General features: G+C 44.6%; 1 protein-coding gene across 5 annotated transcripts in view; it reads right to left on the bottom strand.

Moving 5' to 3' along the window:
* LOC135542780 (serine/threonine-protein kinase 11-interacting protein-like) overlaps positions 1-20981 on the bottom strand; it is a 57473-nt gene that overhangs the window by 7896 nt on the left and 28596 nt on the right. For 3 of the 5 annotated variants that reach the window (XM_064969972.1, XM_064969970.1, XM_064969971.1), the window contains exons 19-24: positions 18937-19252; positions 17135-17244; positions 16353-16450; positions 15329-15507; positions 6484-6568; positions 5379-5461 (exon numbers count right to left, since the gene is read on the bottom strand). In XM_064969972.1, the coding sequence (XP_064826044.1) occupies positions 5379-5461; positions 6484-6568; positions 15329-15507; positions 16353-16450; positions 17135-17244; positions 18937-19252 (871 nt within the window). Of the gene's footprint in view, positions 1-2852; positions 3720-4387; positions 4431-5378; positions 5462-6483; positions 6569-15328; positions 15508-16352; positions 16451-17134; positions 17245-18936; positions 19253-20981 lie in introns of those variants that run through there. The other 2 variants (XM_064969974.1, XM_064969973.1) reach the window with 2 other exon arrangements.

Consider the following 20981-nt stretch of genomic DNA (forward strand, 5'->3'; position numbering starts at 1 on the left):
CCTGCCATATGAGTTCTGTTATACTCACAGACATCATCCAAACAGTTTTAGAAACTTCAGAGTTTTCTATCCAAATCCACTAATAATATGCATATATTAGCAACTGGGCCTGAGTAGCAGGCAGTTTACTCTGGGCACCTTATTCATCCAAGCTACTCAACACTGCCCCCCAGTCCCAAAGAAATCACAGGAAGAGCCATATCAGTGGGACGCCGGTACTGTGGTGAGATAAGACAAAGAGCTATCATTTCCCTAGCACCCCCACCGGTAAACAGCTGCCTCTCTCTCCCCCTCTCCATCTCCTCCTCTCAGTGTTGATCTACTCCATTAAACCAGGAAGGACCTGTCCAGCTTTGATCAGTCGACAGTCAATCACCAGGGGTATAAGGTGATAAATAAGAGTCCTGCAAAACTGGATCTGACTAGATTTGATATGTTATTATTTTTTCACCAGGTAGGCCAGTTGAGAACAGGTTCTCATTTACAACTGCAACCTGGCCAAGATAAAGCAAAGCAGTGTGACAAAAGCAACACAGAGTTACACATGGGATAAACAATCGTACAGTCAATAACACAATAGAAAAATCTGTATACAGTGTGTGCAAATGAAGTAAGGCAATAAATAGGCCAATAGTGGCGAAGTAATTACAATTTAGAGATTTACACTGGAGTGATATGTGCAGATGAGGATGTGCAAGTAGAAAAACTGGTGTGCAAAAGAGCAGAAAAACAAAAATAAATATGGGGATGTGATAGGTAGTTGGTTGGATGGGCTATTTACAGATGGGCTGAGTACAGCTGCAGCGATCGGTAAGCTTCTCTGACAGCTGACGCTTAAAGTTAGTTAGACTACAGTGATCTCCTACAGGGAGAGAGAGTCATGCAACACTGGGTCTGACTAGACTACAGTGATCTCCTACAGGGAGAGAGAGTCATGCAACACCGGGTCTGACTAGACTACAGTGATCTCCTACAGGGAGAGAGAGTCATGCAACACCGGGTCTGACTAGACTACAGTGATCTCCTACAGGGAGAGAGAGTCATGCAACACCAGGTCTGACTAGACTACAGTGATCTCCTACAGGGAGAGAGAGTCATGCAACACCAGGTCTGACTAGACTACAGTGATCTCCTACAGGGAGAGAGAGTCATGCAACACTGGGTCTGACTAGACTACAGTGATCTCCTACAGGGAGAGAGAGTCATGCAACACCAGGTCTGACTAGACTACAGTGATCTCCTACAGGGAGAGAGAGTCATGCAACACCGGGTCTGACTAGACTACAGTGATCTCCTACAGGGAGAGAGAGTCATGCAACACCGGGTCTGACTAGACTACAGTGATCTCCTACAGGGAGAGAGAGTCATGCAACACCGGGTCTGACTAGACTACAGTGATCTCCTACAGGGAGAGAGAGTCATGCAACACCAGGTCTGACTAGACTACAGTGATCTCCTACAGGGAGAGAGAGTCATGCAACACCAGGTCTGACTAGACTACAGTGATCTCCTACAGGGAGAGAGAGTCATGCAACACCGGGTCTGACTAGACTACAGTGATCTCCTACAGGGAGAGAGAGTCATGCAACACCAGGTCTGACTAGACTACAGTGATCTCCTACAGGGAGAGAGAGTCATGCAACACCGGGTCTGACTAGACTACAGTGATCTCCTACAGGGAGAGAGAGTCATGCAACACCGGGTCTGACTAGACTACAGTGATCTCCTACAGGGAGAGAGAGTCATGCAACACCGGTCTGACTAGACTACAGTGATCTCCTACAGGGAGAGAGAGTCATGCAACACCAGGTCTGACTAGACAACAGTGATCTCCTACAGGGAGAGAGAGTCATGCACCACCGGGTCTGACTAGACTACAGTGATCTCCTACAGGGAGAGAGAGTCATGCAACACCGGTCTGACTAGACTACAGTGATCTCCTACAGGGAGAGAGAGTCATGCAACACCAGGTCTGACTAGACAACAGTGATCTCCTACAGGGAGAGAGAGTCATGCACCACTGGGTCTGACTAGACTACAGTGATCTCCTACAGGGAGAGAGAGTCATGCACCACTGGGTCTGACTAGACTACAGTGATCTCCTACAGGGAGAGAGAGTCATGCATCACCAGGTCTGACTAGACTACAGTGATCTCCTACAGGGAGAGAGAGTCATGCACCACTGGGTCTGACTAGACTACAGTGATCTCCTACAGGGAGAGAGAGTCATGCATCACCAGGTCTGACTAGACTACAGTGATCTCCTACAGGGAGAGAGAGTCATGCAACACCGGTCTGACTAGACTACAGTGATCTCCTACAGGGAGAGAGAGTCATGCAACACCAGGTCTGACTAGACAACAGTGATCTCCTACAGGGAGAGAGAGTCATGCACCACTGGGTCTGACTAGACTACAGTGATCTCCTACAGGGAGAGAGAGTCATGCATCACCAGGTCTGACAAGACAACAGTGATCTCCTACAGGGAGAGAGAGAGTCATGCACCACTGGGTCTGACTAGACTACAGTGATCTCCTACAGGGAGAGAGAGTCATGCAACACCAGGTCTGACTAGACAACAGTGATCTCCTACAGGGAGAGAGAGTCATGCACGACTGGGTCTGACTAGACTACAGTGATCTCCTACAGGGAGAGAGAGTCATGCATCACCAGGTCTGACAAGACAACAGTGATCTCCTACAGGGAGAGAGAGAGTCATGCACCACTGGGTCTGACTAGACTACAGTGATCTCCTACAGGGAGAGAGAGTCATGCATCACCAGGTCTGACTAGACAACAGTGATCTCCTACAGGGAGAGAGAGTCATGCACCACTGGGTCTGACTAGACTACAGTGATCTCCTACAAGGAGAGAGAGTCATGCATCACCAGGTCTGACTAGACAACAGTGATCTCCTACAGGGAGAGAGAGTCATGCACCACTGGGTCTGACTAGACTACAGTGATCTCCTACAAGGAGATACAGTGGGAGGACTGGGTAGGGAGTGATATACATAATAGTCCTCCCTCATTCTCCCCACACCAGTCCACTGAAGTCCAGGGATATAAAGTAGCTCGACACAAATGGGTGGACACTTTCATATGTCAATGGATATATTTCCTATTCTATTCCTCATCCTCCTGATGTTTAAACCCAGTTTAAAACCTCAGCAGAGGCAGGTCAGTGCATGTTACAATTACAGTAGTTAACATTCTTTTCACCTGCACAGCCCATAGCCTGCAGCCATGCTTGGCTACAGATGCAAAGTCTGCACCCACAGGCAGGGAGAGACACACAGATACACTCAATTACACAGAGAAACATACACTGAATAAAACTATAAACGCAAAATGAAAACAATTTCAATGATTTTACTGAGTTACAGTTCAAAAACAATCAGTCAATTGAAATAAATTCATTAGGCTCTAATCTATGGATTTCACATGACTAAGCAGGGGCGCAGCCATGTGTGGGCCTGGGAGGGCTTATACCCACCCACTGGGGAGCCAGGCCCACCCACTGGGGAGCCAGGCCCACCCACTGGGGAGCCAGGCCTGGGGGCTTTATTACAGACAGAAATACTCCTCAGTTTCATCAGCTGTCCGGGTGGCTGGTCTCAGACGATCACCAGGCGAAGAAGCCAGATGTGGAGCTCCTGGGCTGGCATGGTTACACGTGGTCTGCCGTTGTGAGGCCGGTTAGACATACTGCCAAATTCTCTAAAATGAAGTTGGAGGCAGTTTATGGTACAAAAATGAACATTAAATTCTCCTGCAACAGCTCTGGTGGCCATTCCTGCAGCCAGCATGCCAATTGCACGCTCCCTCAAAACATGAGACATCTGTGGGACTGTGTTGTGTGATAAAACTGCAAATTTTTAGAAGTGACCTTTAATTGTCCCCAGCACAAGTTGCACATGTGTAATGAGCACGCTACTTCTTAGGGCTAGGCGTCCCGCTAGCTGGACAACTTGGAGGGCGCGTAATTCAAATAAATATCATACAAATTATGGATATTAAACATTTAGGTACATACAAGTGTCTTATATTGGGGCGTCAGGGTAGCCTAGTGGTTAGAGCGTTGGACTAGTAACCGGAAGGTTGCAAGTTCAAACCCCCGAGCTGACAAGGTACACATCTGTCGTTCTGCCCCTGAACAGGCAGTTAACCCACTGTTCCTAGGCCATCATTGAAAATAAGAATTTGTTCTTAACTGACTTGCCTGGTTAAATAAAAGGTAAAATAAAAATATTGGTTGAAAGCATGAATTCTTGTTATTCTAACTGCACAGTCCGATTTACAGTAGCTATTACAGCAAAAGCATGCCATGCAATTGCTTGAAGCACAGGTTTCATAAATTCACAAATAGCCATTAAATATTCACTTACTTTTTGAAAATGTTCCTCTGATTTGTCATCCAAAGGGTCCCAGCTATAACATGTAGTGTTGTTTGGTTAGATAAAATCCTTCTTTATATCCCAAAAAGTCTGTTTAGTTGGCACCATCGATTTGAGTAATTCACTCTTACAACATGCAGAGAAAGGAATCCGAAAATCTCTAAATGAGTTTCTATTTACTCCTCAGATACCCTAAAATATAATCAAACTATAATATTTCTTAAGGAAAGAAGTATGTTCAATAGGAAACCAATTTTAGCAGGTGCGTCTCGTCTTCATGGCACCCGCAAACACAAATTTCCAAGACTGTGTCCCTATACTAAAACTAATATTTCTTATTCGTTTTGGAAGTTACAAGCCTGAAACCTTGAACATAGACTGCTGACACCATGTGGAAGCCATAGGAATTGCATCCTGGGAGCTAGAATTGAGTATGCCATTTTAAACATACATTTAACATTTAACATTTAAGTCATTTGCCCTTATACTTGCCATTGTAAGAGCATAGTCTATATATAAAAAAAAAATTCTGGTTGGTTTTTCTTTGTATTTTCTTGTACCATATCTATTGTGTTATATTCTCCTACATTATGTTAACATTTCTACAAACTTCAAAAGTTTCTTTCCAATGGTACCAATTATATGCATATCCTGGCTTCATGGCCTGATCAACAGGCAGTTTACTTTGGGCACGTCATTCAGACAGGAAGTGAAGAAAAAGGGGCCTAGCCCTAAGAAGTTTTAATTAATCAGCTTCTTGATATGCCACACCTATCAGGTAGATGGATTATCTTGGCAAATGATAAATGCTCACTAACAGGGATGCAAACACATTTGTGCACAAAATGAGAGAAATAAGCTTTTTGTGCATATGGAAAATGTCTGGGTTCTTTTTTTTCATCTTATGAAACATGGGACCAACATTTTACATGTTGTGCTTATATTTTTGTTCAGTATACATACACACACACTTCTAATGTACCTTGATGTAGAAAGGACAGGAGGTAGAAGAACTGTAGCTGGCCATCCTCCACATCTGTCTGCATGTCTTCACACACTAGGGGCCTGGGGAGACACAGAGGAAAGGCTTACATAAGAGACAACCAGGTTAATTTTCACAACGTCACATTGTACATCAGGCCCATACACCACATCAGACTCTGAATCTAAGTGCTTTTGAGACAGGGCAGATCTCAAAAGTGTGGAGATATGAATCAGGAAAAATAGACATCTGTATCACAGACACATAAAGACGACTTTGGTCTATGGTTTCAAAATAGCTCCCTGGGTGAATTTGTTTTCGAAAGTGAGCAGACAGAGGTAATACTAATTCTGTGTAGTATTTTGTGGTTTCTAAGTCTGTTGTTGACTTTAAAATGACCATGTGTTAATAGTTATTCCAACTATATCCATGATAGTGTGATTATAAAACCTACACAGAAATGGTAGGCATGATAAACAATTAAACAGTCCTGAGTCATCCTATGGTCCTGTTCAAACAGTGAGTCTGTTCCCTGAGTAGCTGTGGTTTTCAGCTACAGAAAAAAAGGGCCGTATAATAACTAACTGAGCCATGAATTATCTCAGTGAATGTACAGCGTGTTCCATCGTTACCACAGAAACAAGGGAAGGGTCCTTTCAGGTGAGTAAGGACACAAGAAAATCATAGGGGAGGAAGCCACTTCACAGTATTGGGATAAACCCTCTATGGACCAAGATCATAGGGGAGGAAGCCACTTCAAAGTATTGGGATGAAGCCCCTAAGGACATGGCACTGCAGGATCAGCTCTCTTGTTAAAAGGTAATGCATCGTTAGCGCTTTCTTAGCATCTTGAGGCCAACACATGTAAGACATTAGAATGTGGCTTAGCCACTAATTTAGAGCCCAATTTTCAACAATGTGGAGGTTTAGTAACACCAGACAGAAGTTACCACAGCCTTGTCACTGTCACAGTGGGGGTAAGAGACAGATGGGCCTATGGCTTGGCTCAATACCATAGAGTGGAGATGGTGAGGATATGACAACATATCCAGGACACATGCAAGTCATTCATGGCAATTATAACATAAATCTGGGCAGTTCGTACCAGAGATGATGCTGTGGGTTGAGCCTGGTGGTGGAGATAGACTTAAGCTTGCTGTCCGACTTGGTAGCCAACTCACGCACCACTCCTGAGGGAGAGAGAGTGGAGCAAGGGGAAAAAGAATAGGAGATCCAAATTAAGTTTAGTGATGCGTCACTATCAATGGTTCTCTCAACTCTTTTTAAAGTGATACTTTGAGATTTTAGTAATGAAGTCAGATGAACTCGTGGATACCATTTTTATGTCTCTGCGTGCAGTTTGAAGGAAGTTGCTAACTAGCGTTAGCACAATGACTGGAAGTAACATGCTAGCAGATATCCATAGACTTCCAGTCATTGCGCTAACGTTACTTAGCATATGCTGTTGAAACTAACTAACTTACTTCATACTGGACAGAGACATAAAAATGGTATAGACAAATTCATCTGACTCTGGAGAAGTTGCCAAAAATCCGAAGTATCCCTTTAAATAGAGTTAATTCATGTTTTATGGTTTTTCCATGCGGTGTATTGGAACATCAGCCCAATTAAATTTCAATGAACTGGGACGATAAATATGTTGATTGATGGATTGAATGTAAAATCAGAGCTTACACAGACAGAACACCTCACTTCGAACTCTACACTGTATGTAACCGTATGTAACCTACTGGAAATCACACAGGACATGGGCTGGGTTTACACCTGCAGCCCAATTCTGATCTTTTTTTCCACTAATTGGTATTTTGACCAATCAGATCAGCTCTGAAAATGCTCTGATGTGATTGGTCAAAAGAACAATTGTGCAGCCTTCTTCATCCACCTGGCCAAGGCTTTTGACTCTGTCAATCACCGTATTCTTATCGGCAGACTCAACAGCCTTGGTTTCTCTAATGACTGCCTCGCCTGGTTCACTAACTACTTCTCAGATAGAGTTCAGTGTGTCAAATCTGAGGACCCGTTGTCCGGACCTCTGGCAGTCTCTATAGGGGTGCCACAGGTTTCAACTCTGGGGCCGACTCTTTCCTCTGTATATATCAGTGATGTCGCTCTTGCTGCGGGTGATTCTTTGATCCACCTCTACGCAGACGACACCATTCTGTATACATCTGGCCCTTCTTTTGACACTGTGTTAACAAACCTCCAAATGAGCTTCAATGACATACAACTCTCCTTCTGTGGCCTCCAACTGCTCTTAAATACTAGTAAAACGAAATGCATGCTCTTCAACCGATCGCTGCCCGCACCCGCCCGCCTGTCCGATTAGCATCACTACTCTGACTTGTGGACAATATGTGGACAACTACAAATACCTAGGTGTTTGGTTAGACAGTAAACTCTCCTTCCAGACTCACATTAAGCATCTCCAATCCAAAGTTAAATCTAGAATTGGCTTCCTATTTCACAACAAAGCCTCCTTCACTCATGCTGCCAAAACTGACTATCCTACCGATCATTGACTTCGGCATTTACAAAATAGCCTCCAACACTCTACTCAGCAAACTGGATGTAGTCTATCACAGTGCCATCTGCTTTGTCACCAATGCCCCATATACTACCCTCCTCTGTGACCTCTATGCTCTCATTGGCTGGTCCTCGCTACATATTTGCCGCTAAACCCACTGGCTCCTGGTCATCTATAAGTCTTTACCTAGCAAAGCTCCGCCTTATCTCAGCTCACTGGTCACCATAGCAACACCCACCCGTAGCACGCGCTCCAGCAGGTATATTTCACTGGTCATCCCCAAAGCCAACACCTTCTTTGGCTACCTTTCGTTCCAGTTCTCCGCTGTCAATGACTGGAACAAATTGCAACAAATCACTAAAGTTGGAATATAAAAAATGTTGGAAAAAATGAAAGAGAGATCAGAATTGGGCTGCCTGTGTAAATGTAACAGGGTTATAATGTTACATAAATACAGCCAGAGAGTAAGAGAGTCACACCCAAGGAGATCAGATGAGGACTAGTGACAATTCGGGTTGCAAAGGGAGGGTATCTTACTGGAAACTTGGAAAGAATTTTGAATTCTTTCAAGGATTTTATGTACTCTTATCACAATACATCGAGTGGTCCTTTTGGATACTTCAGATTTGACAGTTGTCTAATCATCACTGGCCCTCTGTGTGGCCTTGTCACATGTAAAATATATGAACTCATTTAATAAGATGATTTTCACAAAAATAATTGAATGACAAAGCTGAAAACATTATCTTAAATATAACCATAAACTTAGTGAATACCATTGTTTAATATGAGGATTTCAGCATGAAATATATTTGATATATTATTTGACATTTTTTACACACTTATTTGACTATGTATTTGTTGCCAATATCTCAGCGTCAAACTGGTGGCAGCTGTGAAAAAAAGTCAATAGTTGGAAGAGTTAACTGAAAATAATGGCATTGTTGATCAGATGCTTTTTTCATTAATTAGGCTATTTTCTCTTGAACCATATAGTCTATCTACTAGAAACTGTTTTTTTATATATAAAAAAAGAATACTATTAAAAAATAAAAATAAACGTATTCTATTATAAATTACCAAGGTTACGAAAGATTTCCATAGATTGTTAAATTACCAAAATTACTGAATTTACCAATAAGACTATGTACAGCTGCAGCGATCGGTTAGCTGCTCAGGTAGCAGATGTTTAAAGTTGGTGAGGGAGATAAATGTCTCCATCTTCAGCTATTTTTGCAATTCGTTCCAGTCACAGGCAGCAGAGAACTGTAACGAAAGGCGGCCAAATGAGGTGTTGGCTTTAGGAATGATCAGTGAGATACACCTGCTGGAGCGCGTGCTACGGGTGGGTGTTGCCATCGTGACCAGTGAACTGAGATAAGGCGGAGCTTTACCTAGCATGGACTTGTAGATGACCTGGAACCAGAGGGTCTGGCGACGAATATGTAGCGATGGCCAGCCGACTAGAGCATACAAGTAGCAGTGGTGGATGGTATAAGGTGCTTTAGTGACAAAGTGGATGGCACTGTGATAAACTGCATCCAGTTTGCTGAGTAGAGTGTTGGAAGCTATTTTGTAGATGACGTCGCCGAAGTCGAGGATCGGTAGGATAGTCAGTTTTACTAGGGTAAGTTTGGCGGCGTGAGTGAAGGAGGCTTTGTTGCGGAATAGAAAGCCGACTCTAGATTTGATTTTCGATTGGAGATGTTTGATATGAGTCTGGAAGGAGAGTTTACAGTCTAGCCAGACACCTAGGTACTTATAGATGTCCACATATTCAAGGTCGGAACCATCCAGGGTGGTGATACTAGTCAGCCGTAGGCAGCGAACGGTTGAAAAGCATGCATTTGGTTTTACTAGCGTTTAAGAGCAGTTGGAGGCCACGGAAGGAGTGTTATATGGCGTTGAAGCTTGTTTGGAGGTTAGATAGCACAGTGTCCAAGGACGGGCCGGAAGTATATAGAATGGTGTCGTCTGCGTAGAGGTGGATCAGGGAATCGCCCGCAGCAAGAGCAACATCATTGATATATACAGAGAAAAGAGTCGGCCCGAGAATTGAACCCTGTGGCACCCCCATAGAGACTGCCAGAGGACCGGACAGCATGCCCCCCGATTTGACACACTGCACTCTGTCTGCAAAGTAGTTGGTGAACCAGGCAAGGCAGTCATCAGAAAAACCAAGTCTGCCGATAAGAATATGGTGATTGACAGAGTCGAAAGTCTTGGCAAGGTCGATGAAGACGGCTGCACAGTACTGTCTTTTATCGAGGGCCGTTATGATATCGTTTAGTACCTTGAGCGTGGCTGAGGTGCACCCGTGACCGGCTCGGAAACCAGATTGCACAGCGGAGAAGGTACGGTGTGATTCGAGATGGTCAGTGACCTGTTTGTTGACTTGTCTGTGGTGGGTTAATACTAGAAAGCTGACAGGTCTCTGATTTCAGATCTAGAATTACATCTCCATGGCAGCAGGTGAAAAACACAGGTTGGAAAAGTTACAGGAGTACAATGTGCTCGGTCACACTCACAACGACAAAATACTTCCCTGTGGGGTGTTAACAATAGGGGAATAGAGGGCCACAGGCAAATACCAAGGTTAAATAGGTGGAATTGAAAGGGAAGTTGAGTTTAAAAGGGAGACACACTGAAAAGAGTGAAACAACAAATATGAAGAAAAACAGAGTAGGAACACCCTGCCCCTATCAATGTCCAAGTTCAACAACAACAGGGATGAGAAATAAAGACATTGCATGGCACCAGTGGCCTATTCTGGCTCCCAATACCTGTATAAGATTCGACCTCAATTCTTTTGCCATTGTTTCTTTCCCTTTCTTCCCGGAGGAAACTGATCTGCCACACTAACGTTCCAGACCAGGACGAACATCTAAAGTGAAGCCTACGGGACGAAGCATGGTGCTGGATTAAAAAGGACAACCATTAAAGGGACGGTATTGTTGTCCCTCTTTGAGCTCCCCTTTAACCGCTTATCTTCTGGTGGGTTCTAGTGAACCAATAGGAGACCACACACACCTCTATTCAGGACATTATTCAAGGTGAAGCAATGCAGAGATTTAGCCTCAACTCAATAACACTAAATTCCTTTTGGAGCAGAGGACAAGGTGGAGCTTGCAGGACAGGGCAAGGTGGGACTGGACAGGACAAGGTAGGACAGAACTGAGCAAGTTAGGGCCTATTTTGTTTTATTATCCCAGAGAATAACATCTTGTGAGCAATACCTACTTCTGCCATCTTTAAGCTGCACGTGCGGGAGTCAAAACGTCGCCCTCTTAGTCTAAACATACCCTTGTGCATTCTCCTGACAGTGTACACTGAGTGTACAAAACATTAGGAACACCTGCTCTTTCCAATGTCATAGACTGACCAGGTGAATCCAGGTAAAAGCTATGATCCCTTACTGATGTCACTTGTTAAATCCACTTCAAATCAGTGTAGATGAAGGGAAGGAGACATGTTAAAGAAGCCTTGAGACATGGATTGTGTCTGTGTGCCATTCAGAGGGTGAAGGTGCAAGACAAAAGATTGAAGTGTCTTTGAACAGGGTATGGTAGTAGGTGCCTGGAGGACCGGTTTGAGTGTGTCAATAACTGCAACGCTGCAGGGTTTCTCACACTCAACGGACATCCAGCCAACTTGACACAACTCTGGGAAGCATTGAAGTCAACATGGCCCAGCATCCCTGTGGAACGCTTTCGACACCTTGTAGAGTCCATGCCCCGATGAATTGAGGCTGTTCTGAGGGCAAAAGGAGGTGCAACTCAATATTAGGAAGGTGTTCCTAATGTTTTGTACACTTACTGTATGTATGTGTTGCGCGATTTAGTGGACCACCGTCACCATGACGAGAGGATAAACAGGTACAGGGCTCGGTCGCCCATGGTGACAGGCCTGGCTGAAAGAGCATAGAGCTGTAAAAGGAGAGCGGATCTGTGTCGGCGTCTGGGATCTGTCCTGGCGAATAACGTTACTCTCCCTCCTGCCGGTTCAATCACAGGACCATCTCCACTAGGTTAACCACTTCCAACCTTCCCAAATACCCTTGCTTATTTTCACAAGGAATAGTTGGACCCTCAGTGTCCTTCCGGGTGAAACCGGACACTCTCGGCCCTGTCGGAACAGCAGACCACGGGGAAGGGAGAGCGCGAGAGTGGGAGCAGTACGGCCGGGATACGCCGAATCTGAATGGATTTCCAAGTAAAACAGGGCAGAGTTTAGCCTAGATCTGAGACAGTGGGAAGGGACACTGTTGGTACTGCAAGGGTATCTGACAGAGTTAAACTTGAGATATGACATCTGCTTATATCACCCATCTCCTTACCTGAGAGGACACTGAGTTTACTATGCAGTTAACTTCTTATGGCTGCAGGGGCAGTATTGAGTAGCTTGGATGAAAGGTGCCCAGAGGTGCCCATTGTAAACGGCCAGCTCCTCAGTCTCAGTTGCTAATATATGCATATTATTAGTAGTATTGGATAGAAAACACTCTGAAGTTTCTAAAACGGTTTGAATGATATCTGTGAGTATAACAGAACTCATATGGCAGGCAAAAACCTGAGAAGAAATCCAAACAGGAAGTGAGAAATCTGAGGTTGGTCAATTTTCAACCCAGGCCCTATTGAATTCACAGTGGGATATGGATGGTTGCACTTCCTAGGGCTTCCACTAGATGTCAACTGTCTTTGTGTTGTGGACCTGAATAAGAGCTGAATGAGTCAGGTTCCTGGCAGAGAGATATTTCCTGGTCATGCGCATTTCACATGATATCGACCTGTGTTCCATTGCTTCTCTATATACAAAGGAATTCTCCGGTTGGAACTTTATTGAAGATTTATGATAACAACACCCTAAAGATTGATTCTATACTTAGTTTGAAATGTTTCTTCAACCTGTAATATAACTTTTTGAAGTTTTTGTCCGAAGTTCGGCTGGACCTGCTCGAGCGTTTGGATATGTTTACCTAACACGCTAACAAAAGTAGCTACTTGGACATAAATGGTTAGGTTAGTGATTAATTTTCTCTCTATTTGTGCCTTTTGTGACTCCTCTCTTTGGCTGGAAAAATGGCTGGGTTTTTCTGTGAGTTGGTGGTTTCGCTGTAAAGCCTATTTGAAAATCGGACACTGTGGTGGGATTAACAAGATGATTACCTTTAAAACAGTATAATATACATGTATGTTTGAGGAATTCTAATTATGAGATTTCTGTTGTTTTGAATTTGGCGCCCTGCACTTTCACTGGCTGTTGTCATATTATCCCGTTAAAGGGGTTGCAGCCCTAAGGGACTCTTCACCCAAATTACAGATATCACTCAAGATGCTAATTGCTGTTGCTGATAAGAAAACAAATCATAAAATGTTGATTATGTACCCTGGTATCCATAGATGAGGTCCGTTTGTAATTTGAGAGCACTACCCCTTAACTTGATAGTTAGTAAAGGAGACAGGAAGAGTTTTCCATTACCAGGAATGCAGTGTCTGGATCCAACCCACACAACCAAACCAAAACACTCCTTCCATGACCATTTACGAGCATCGCAAACCTCACCAAACTACTTACCAGACCGACCACATATTTTTACCCACTGTAGGTCTGTAAGGGGCAATAAGGGCAGTTAAATTAGCAAAAGTCGAGACATTGTTCAGACAAGTCTTTGATTGACATGGTGACCTGTACTGACTCCTCCGGAATATCAAGTTAAGACTTCTTCCTAATTTCAATAAAACATTTTCAAACCCAGTGAGCAGTGGACAGATCTGTCCCTACTAGCTTCTTCTCCTTGGGGTAGTAAAACCACATGCGAGTTTCCTCACAGTTCCAGACCCTATCCTTCTCCATGTTTGTAGCCCTCACCACTGACCAAGCCAGGCGTGACCACATCTGTTCTGGGAATGCCAGCCCGTCTGAAAACTGATTCTGTTACAGTAAAGGTATCCTTTGGTTCTTTCCCTGAGTCAAATATTGTAACAGCTGTTATGGGGGCAATATCAGAGCTCTGGACCGAGTTTTCAGGCACATAATAAATAGTTCCAGTTTCCTCAAGGGGAGGAAGGATTGTGCCAAAGCCTCATACCAACGAGTGGAGCACTGAAAAGGCACCTCGTTATATAACTCCCCCCCCCCCCCCTTTCTCCCACCCACTCTCTCCCTCTGCCAACTGGACAGGACCAGCCATGTCTGTCTGTAGCACATACCTCAGAACCAGGCCTACAACAAGGCTCAACTCTCCTGTTCCTCCTCCTCCTTCCTCAGGAACACAACAGAGGATATTTTAAGACGTATAGGAGATGATCCAACTGGAATGCTATAGCAGAGCCCTGTGACAGCCTCTCTCTATGGGGCCGTTCAGCTTTGCAATACAGAGTCCAAGCCCAGAATTGGACTGGCCTAGCCGGCTATGTGGTCCCAGTGACTGAAAAGCTGGACCCGTCCTCAGTCGTTGAGAGGAAGGAGAAAAATCATCTTTGACGAATCCAGACAAGGATATAACCTCCGAAACAATTATTCCAACAGGCCTCACAGTACAAGAAAAGGACCACCTCTAGGAAACCTAGAGCATAGACTTGGAAGAGAAGAGAACTCTAATGAGGTCTATTATGCTCTAGGGTGTACAATGGCTCTAAACAACATAGACTCACTGACAATATGACCCCCTTTGAGGCTAGAAATGAATCTTCGATTCTGGACCCTCACTTTCAAAGGCAGAGGGAATTCCGAATAAGAATCTGAGGACATCTGGACCATACCATCACTTTCAGAGGCAGAGGGAATTCCAAATAAAGATCTGACGACATCTGGACCGTACCAGATTAGCTAAAGAGTCGATCTGGAAAACGGTCAAATAATGACTGGATTATTGATACGACTGAATGAAAACATGGAGTCCCCACAGATAAGACAGGACAGACTCAGGTCCACAGAGCCTTAGCTGAAGACCGTTTGGCCATGGTGCTTCCCCTTGATACCAAAGGGACTCCATTAAAAGAGTGCTCTAGTGAAGTAGTGAGGAGAAGTTGTGAGAGTCAGAGAGGGGAGTGTTGATCTAATAAAACTCAGCTTTCCTCTCTCTCTCTGCTTCTGGTCTTGCCTTGCTGACAGGCTAGGCAGGGTGTAGTCACTGTGAGCAGAGGAGCATGTGAATAACATACTGAGAGGGATGAGAGAGAGAGGACGAGAGAGTGGAGAGAGCGGATTGAGAGAGCGAGACAGAGGGAGAGAGAGCAAGAGAGGGACATATTGTCCTAAGAACAAGTACGCTCCACTCTAATATCCCCAGGAGGAAGGCCCTTAATTCATGAGATACAGATGCGTGCAACACATGTGCAGTGTGTGTGTGTGTGTGTGTGTGTGTGTGTGTGTGTGTGTGCGGGGGGGGGGGGCTGTGTCTTGCCTGTGAAGAGGCTGAAGAAGCGTTTGCAACGGACGCTGTCCCGTACTAGCATGGTGTAGGCCACAGGCCCGTCCTCAAACTCCATGTGGATACTCTGGGAGCCCAGTCCCACCTCCAGGTAACTCAGCTCTGTGATTCCACGGCTGTCCCTCTTCTGCAGCCAATCACAAAGCTGCCCTCTGCAAGGAAAAGAACAATAAAGATGGGATAGTGTGAAAGTATTATTTTATTTGCATGTATCCCGCCTATTACCTTTGTTTCCTTGAGTCGACTCACGTTTAAGGTGTATATGTTTTTGTTTGAGCATTGTTTGTTTCTGCAATTTGTCAGACAACCAAGTCACAGACAACCAAGTCACAGATTGCACCTTTAAAAAGCAGTGAAAGATCATCATAAGAATATCACAATGTTGCGCAACCAAACTTGGCCGTTACACAACTTCCAGGGCGTGCTCAGGATAGCGGGGGTGTGGCCTTCTGGGGTCAGAATCCCAGTAACTTTATAGGGACCGTCGCAGCATGAGACTCAGGCCTGTCCAACACCGTACTACTCACACTCCTGGGAGGAAGCGGAGGCAAGCCAACATGCTTTTGATGAGACAAAAAAAAGCCATTGATACAGGGCTTACAAAGTCCTTGATATAGTGTTCGCACTATATCAGAGGGAACGTGGAGCCACTGATATAGGACATGGGAGCAGTGGCTGGGGAGATGTGTAGGGCCACCACAAAGACCAGGGCTGTAATGGGTTTGAAGATGTGGCCCAGAAAGTCTGTTAGTATTGGGATATGGTGGGTTACATAAAGCTGTGGTGATCCTATAGTGTTGGTCTGCTCCCTACCACACCTGTTGCTGCTGTCCCCATAAATGCCATATATAGCTTTATAGAATAAACTGTAGTCTACAGACCAAATGCCTCTACAGACAATACCTTCATGACAAGCACTGTGACCACAGAATGGGTACTTGAATGTTTATTCTTATTCCAGCCTTCTCTTGTGTGATAGGTCAGGTGGTTAACTTACTCCATGTCGGATGTCACTTCCAGGAAGTAGATGCGTTGGTCAGACACCACCAGGAACGAGGGGAACTCCACCGGATCACCAAACTTCACGGTCGACACCTACAACAAAGATAAGATGTACACACGTTAAAGATTCCACAACACTTAACTGCTGCAAATAACTTTCCCTGAGGAAAATGATGACTGCATTCCGAGGTCTTCTTAAACAGACTGTATAAGAACAGATCAGTTCCTGTTTAAAAAACACCTAAAGAGTAAGGTCTAGCAACAAAGTCACATCAATCTTCATTGAATACTGTGTAGGCCCAAAAATAAAACAGTTGAGCTGTTGAAAGAGAAAGAGAGCCAGAGGGGAGAGAAGCACGAGTGACAAGATAAATAAACATCAGATGAATGAGCATGTTATGAGCTGGATCTCCTGTCTCCTGCTGGGGTTGCTTGTGTCCTCTTGGCTCCCTCTCCTTGTCCAGGTGTCCTGAGCAGTAAACCAATACCCCTCCGCTCCACAGGGCTCCCAGCATGCATTACACATGGAGGAGCTCATCCAAGGTCATGGTGTGGTGGGTGGGGGTGGCGATGAAGAGATAAAGGGGGGGGGGGGGGTGCAGGAGAGCGAGAGAACAGCTGGGGGCACAAAAGCAGCCAGGAGCAGATCACAAGAGCTGGAGTCGACCGGTTTTGGCTGGGTTAGCAGTTCATGGAACTTCTGAGCAGAACTGCTGTGACCGGATTCAGCCACGTCACTGAACTGTTAACCGTTGTCAGAACATTGGTTCTGCTAACCTTGAGAAAGGAGTGGAGCTCCTCTTCCTCTTCAAACACCTCCACATCTAGGAAGAGCTTCAGCCGATGGTCCACCGCCTCATAGTCCTCTGAGAGAAGGTCCAACTGGCCTACAGACACAAAGGTCAGAATAGTGTTAGGGTAACATTTATAACCAACACACTGGGACAGCAGTTAGCTTATCATAACCAACACACAGACAGCAGTTAGGTTAGCATAACCAACACACGGGGACAGCAATTAGCTAAGCATAACCGACACAAAAGGAAAAGCAGTTAGCTTAGCATAACCAACACACAGGGACAGCAATTAGCTAAGCATAACCGACACAAAAGGAAAAGCAGTTAGCTTAGCATAACCAACACAGACACACAGCACTGGTTTACAAACAGTACAGTTAGTATGGAACAGCTAACAGACCCAATAACATTTTGGCTATGTAGTCTCCCTACTTCCCCCTTTAAACAAATATCTTTTCCAGTTATTACCTTGGCAGATCACAATAAAAACTGACAAAAGGGATGGGTGTCTCATAAATGAACATATAGATTTAAGTCCCCCTCCCACTAAATCTAAACTGTCTCTAAACTGTAGTTTATGGAGCACTATGCTGTCACTGTGTAGTAAATCTAACTTGGCATAGGGCTGCTGGTCCATTTAGTGCAAGGTGACACACATACACCCCAGAGACAATAGATAGTAACTAACTGACAGGAAACTGGCCTATTGACTTTGTGGCCATCATTCACTAGGCCTCTCTGAATCTGGTCCAATGCTACATATATCACTGAGCGGAAGTGTCTATAGCTAAAGCAAGAGTATTCAAATGTTGCATTTACACTTGAGTCTTTCCGCTCAGTTCATCTCAACGCGTCTAACATTCCCTTTTTGATGAGCGATATTCAGATCAATGTGTCCCAAATACATGGAAATCAGATCAGAGTTGTTTTTCATCTATATGTAGTAAACTGGTGTTAGACTAAAGGACTTGTTCAACAAAATAGATGCGTCTTCATCCTCTCAGAAGTTGTCTCAAATTAGCGTCAGCTCAGCGGCTGATGAAGTGCTTTGGGATGGGTCTCTGCAGTGGCGTGTGGTTTTTAAACAAGGATTCCATGTTGCCAGTCATTCAGCATCTCTGGCTGCTACAGGGAAATATAAAGGTCTATTATACTGTGTATATACAGCATTTATACCCCCTCTAAGATCACTCTTTCTCCATCTCTCCATTCCATGGTCTTCTCTGTGGAGGCTAAAGCATTCCTTCCTCTCCCATCAGCTCTAATAGTAACGGTCTTACTAAACCATATGAGATCTTACTGTATGACCCACAGACAGAGACTCAAGGGGCCAGCCTGGAAGACTGTCACCAACATCAAATAACCTCCTATGGATTGTTGTGTTATACTCGTTCTTGCAAAATCAAAATATGCATTTCCTCCTTGTCTCCTATCACTAGGGGCCTGTGTTTTGGACTGTCACCTCACATGACCTGGATTTGAACCTTTATTTTAAGCCTTTTCCAGAAATGTGAATTACACCAAAAAATGAAAGCAATTGTCTGAGGATGGTGCTGGACCGAAAATCTTGAAATAAAAAGGTTCAAATCCAGGTCATGTCATCACTTCTATTTAAGGATAATATCCATTTTGTGATTTCATCTGATGGCTGATAAAAACCAAAGGACCCAATCAAACAATGTTATTTTCTTCATGCCTTTCCCCGTCACAATACACAGATGTTATATCTTAGCAATAACATTGGTTATTGCAGAAGTATTCAAAATGATATATTATGACCACCTGGACTGGCTTGTTCTGCATGCTGATCCTGGGGTCCAGGTGAGGTAGCACTAACAGCATAGCTGTAGCTCCCTGCTATACTTCCTTTACTCTGGCCCTCTGTACTGTAGAAGCTGGCAGGTTGGGACAGGCTCCGGTCACGGCTCTGGTCCTCCCAGGTCTCCCCCAAGGAGAAGGAGCTTCCCTTGGCTGAGAAGAAGGAGGTGGGGTCCTCCATGGAGGTGCTGGTCTGGATAGTGTCCTGGGTTGAGGCATTCATGGCAGGGCTGCCGAAGTGGCTGGCCCTGGCAGAGAAAGGATCTTCCATGGTGGGGTCCTAAAAACAGAGGGAGGGGGAATATGGGAGATTTATTGACACTACGGCGGGGCCTAAAAGCTGATTGGGAATACTTGGTCTAGGGTAATCAAACTGGGGTACGCGCAATGCCGTCAGGGGTACGACAAATAAAAATGTGATTCACATTTTAAAATACATTTTTTTAAACATTTTCAAACAGTCCATTTAGATTTTCCAACGGAGCTATACATTTGGGTGAGTTTTTTCCCTCCCTCGCCCGAGTAGCCTCGTTTCACTGCCAAAAAATGTTACGATCTCATGTTCAGCGAGATAACACATTGTCAAATACAGGTAGCCTAGTCAAATAATTAACATCCAATCACTAACGGTTACTCTCTCACGGGAATTCCACTAACGGTCCGTATGTAGACCAAACGTAGCTGCTGCTCATTCCGTTTGCTGGTGGTGGTTAAAAAAAGTAAGGCCCGCGTCCATAGAGACACATACCAGCTCTACTGGTAGTATGGCTACTACCAGCAGTACTGCACCTGTCGACGACAAGTTGTTCTGCTTCCACGAGCACATCCAATGCTAGCATCAGTAATTCTACATTTGTTGTTAGACCAGGTAGCATGGACACTGACAGTTGTGAATCTGATGCAGCCGAAGAGCTACTGACCCCTTACTCGGGAAAGCACCGAACAACAAACAGGGATGTTGGACCATCGAAGAGGCGCAAATATAATGAACGACATTGATTTGGGGTTCACTTATATTGGGAGTAGTGCCTTTCCTCAGCCACAGTGTGCAAAAGTACTATCTCACAACTGGATGAAAGCGTCAATCTCACGCAGACATTTAGAAACAGAACATGCCTATTTGAAAAATGAGCCACAGGAGTTTGAGCGAGAATTAAGATGTTTGATTAGTAAAAGCAACAGATACCATTAATAAGAAGGGGCTAGAAGCGTCTTATATGGTGAGCTACCGAGTGGCTAGGACAGGCAAGCCCCATACTATTGTGGAGGACTAAAATCTTCCTGCTGCCACGGATATTGCTGGGACAATGCTGGGGGAAAGGCCCCAAAAAACTATTAAGACAATTCCTTCATCAAACAACACTGTTTCACGATACATCAGTGACATGGCAGGAGATGTTTTGAAACAATTACTGCTTCACAAACAAGCCAGTGAATTCTATGCATTACAGCTGGATGAGTCAACAGACGTGGCGGGCCTGGCACAGCTCCTCCGACCTGTTACGTTTGTGGGGGGTCAATTAAGGAAGACATGCACGTGCAAGCAGTTGCTTCCGATGCTACTTGGGTACACTGCAGCTTCCAATGCTACTTGGGTACACTGCAGCATCCACCGAGAGGCTCTTGCTGCCAAGGGAATATTTTCTGCATTATGCAATGATATGGGCAGTGACCTTGTACCGCTTTTACAACATACTGTTGTGCTGGTTATCATGGGGCAAAGTATTGACACGTAAAAAATAAAAAAATAAAAAAGTATTGAGTCCAGCTTAAAGTTCTTTACTGACCATAATTTTCACTTGTCTGACCGCTTGCATGATGACGAGTTTCTCACACGACTGGCCTATTTGGGTGACGTTTTTTCTCACCTGAATGATCTGAATCTGGGATTACATGGACTCTCCGCAACTATATTCAATGTGCGGGACAGAATTGTGGCTATGATTAAGAAGTTGGAGCTCTTCTCTGTCTGCATTAACAAGGACAACACACAGGTCTTTCCATCATTG

This window comes from Oncorhynchus masou, chromosome 6 (assembly GCF_036934945.1).
Source record: "Oncorhynchus masou masou isolate Uvic2021 chromosome 6, UVic_Omas_1.1, whole genome shotgun sequence".
Classification (NCBI taxonomy): Eukaryota; Metazoa; Chordata; class Actinopteri; order Salmoniformes; family Salmonidae; genus Oncorhynchus; species Oncorhynchus masou.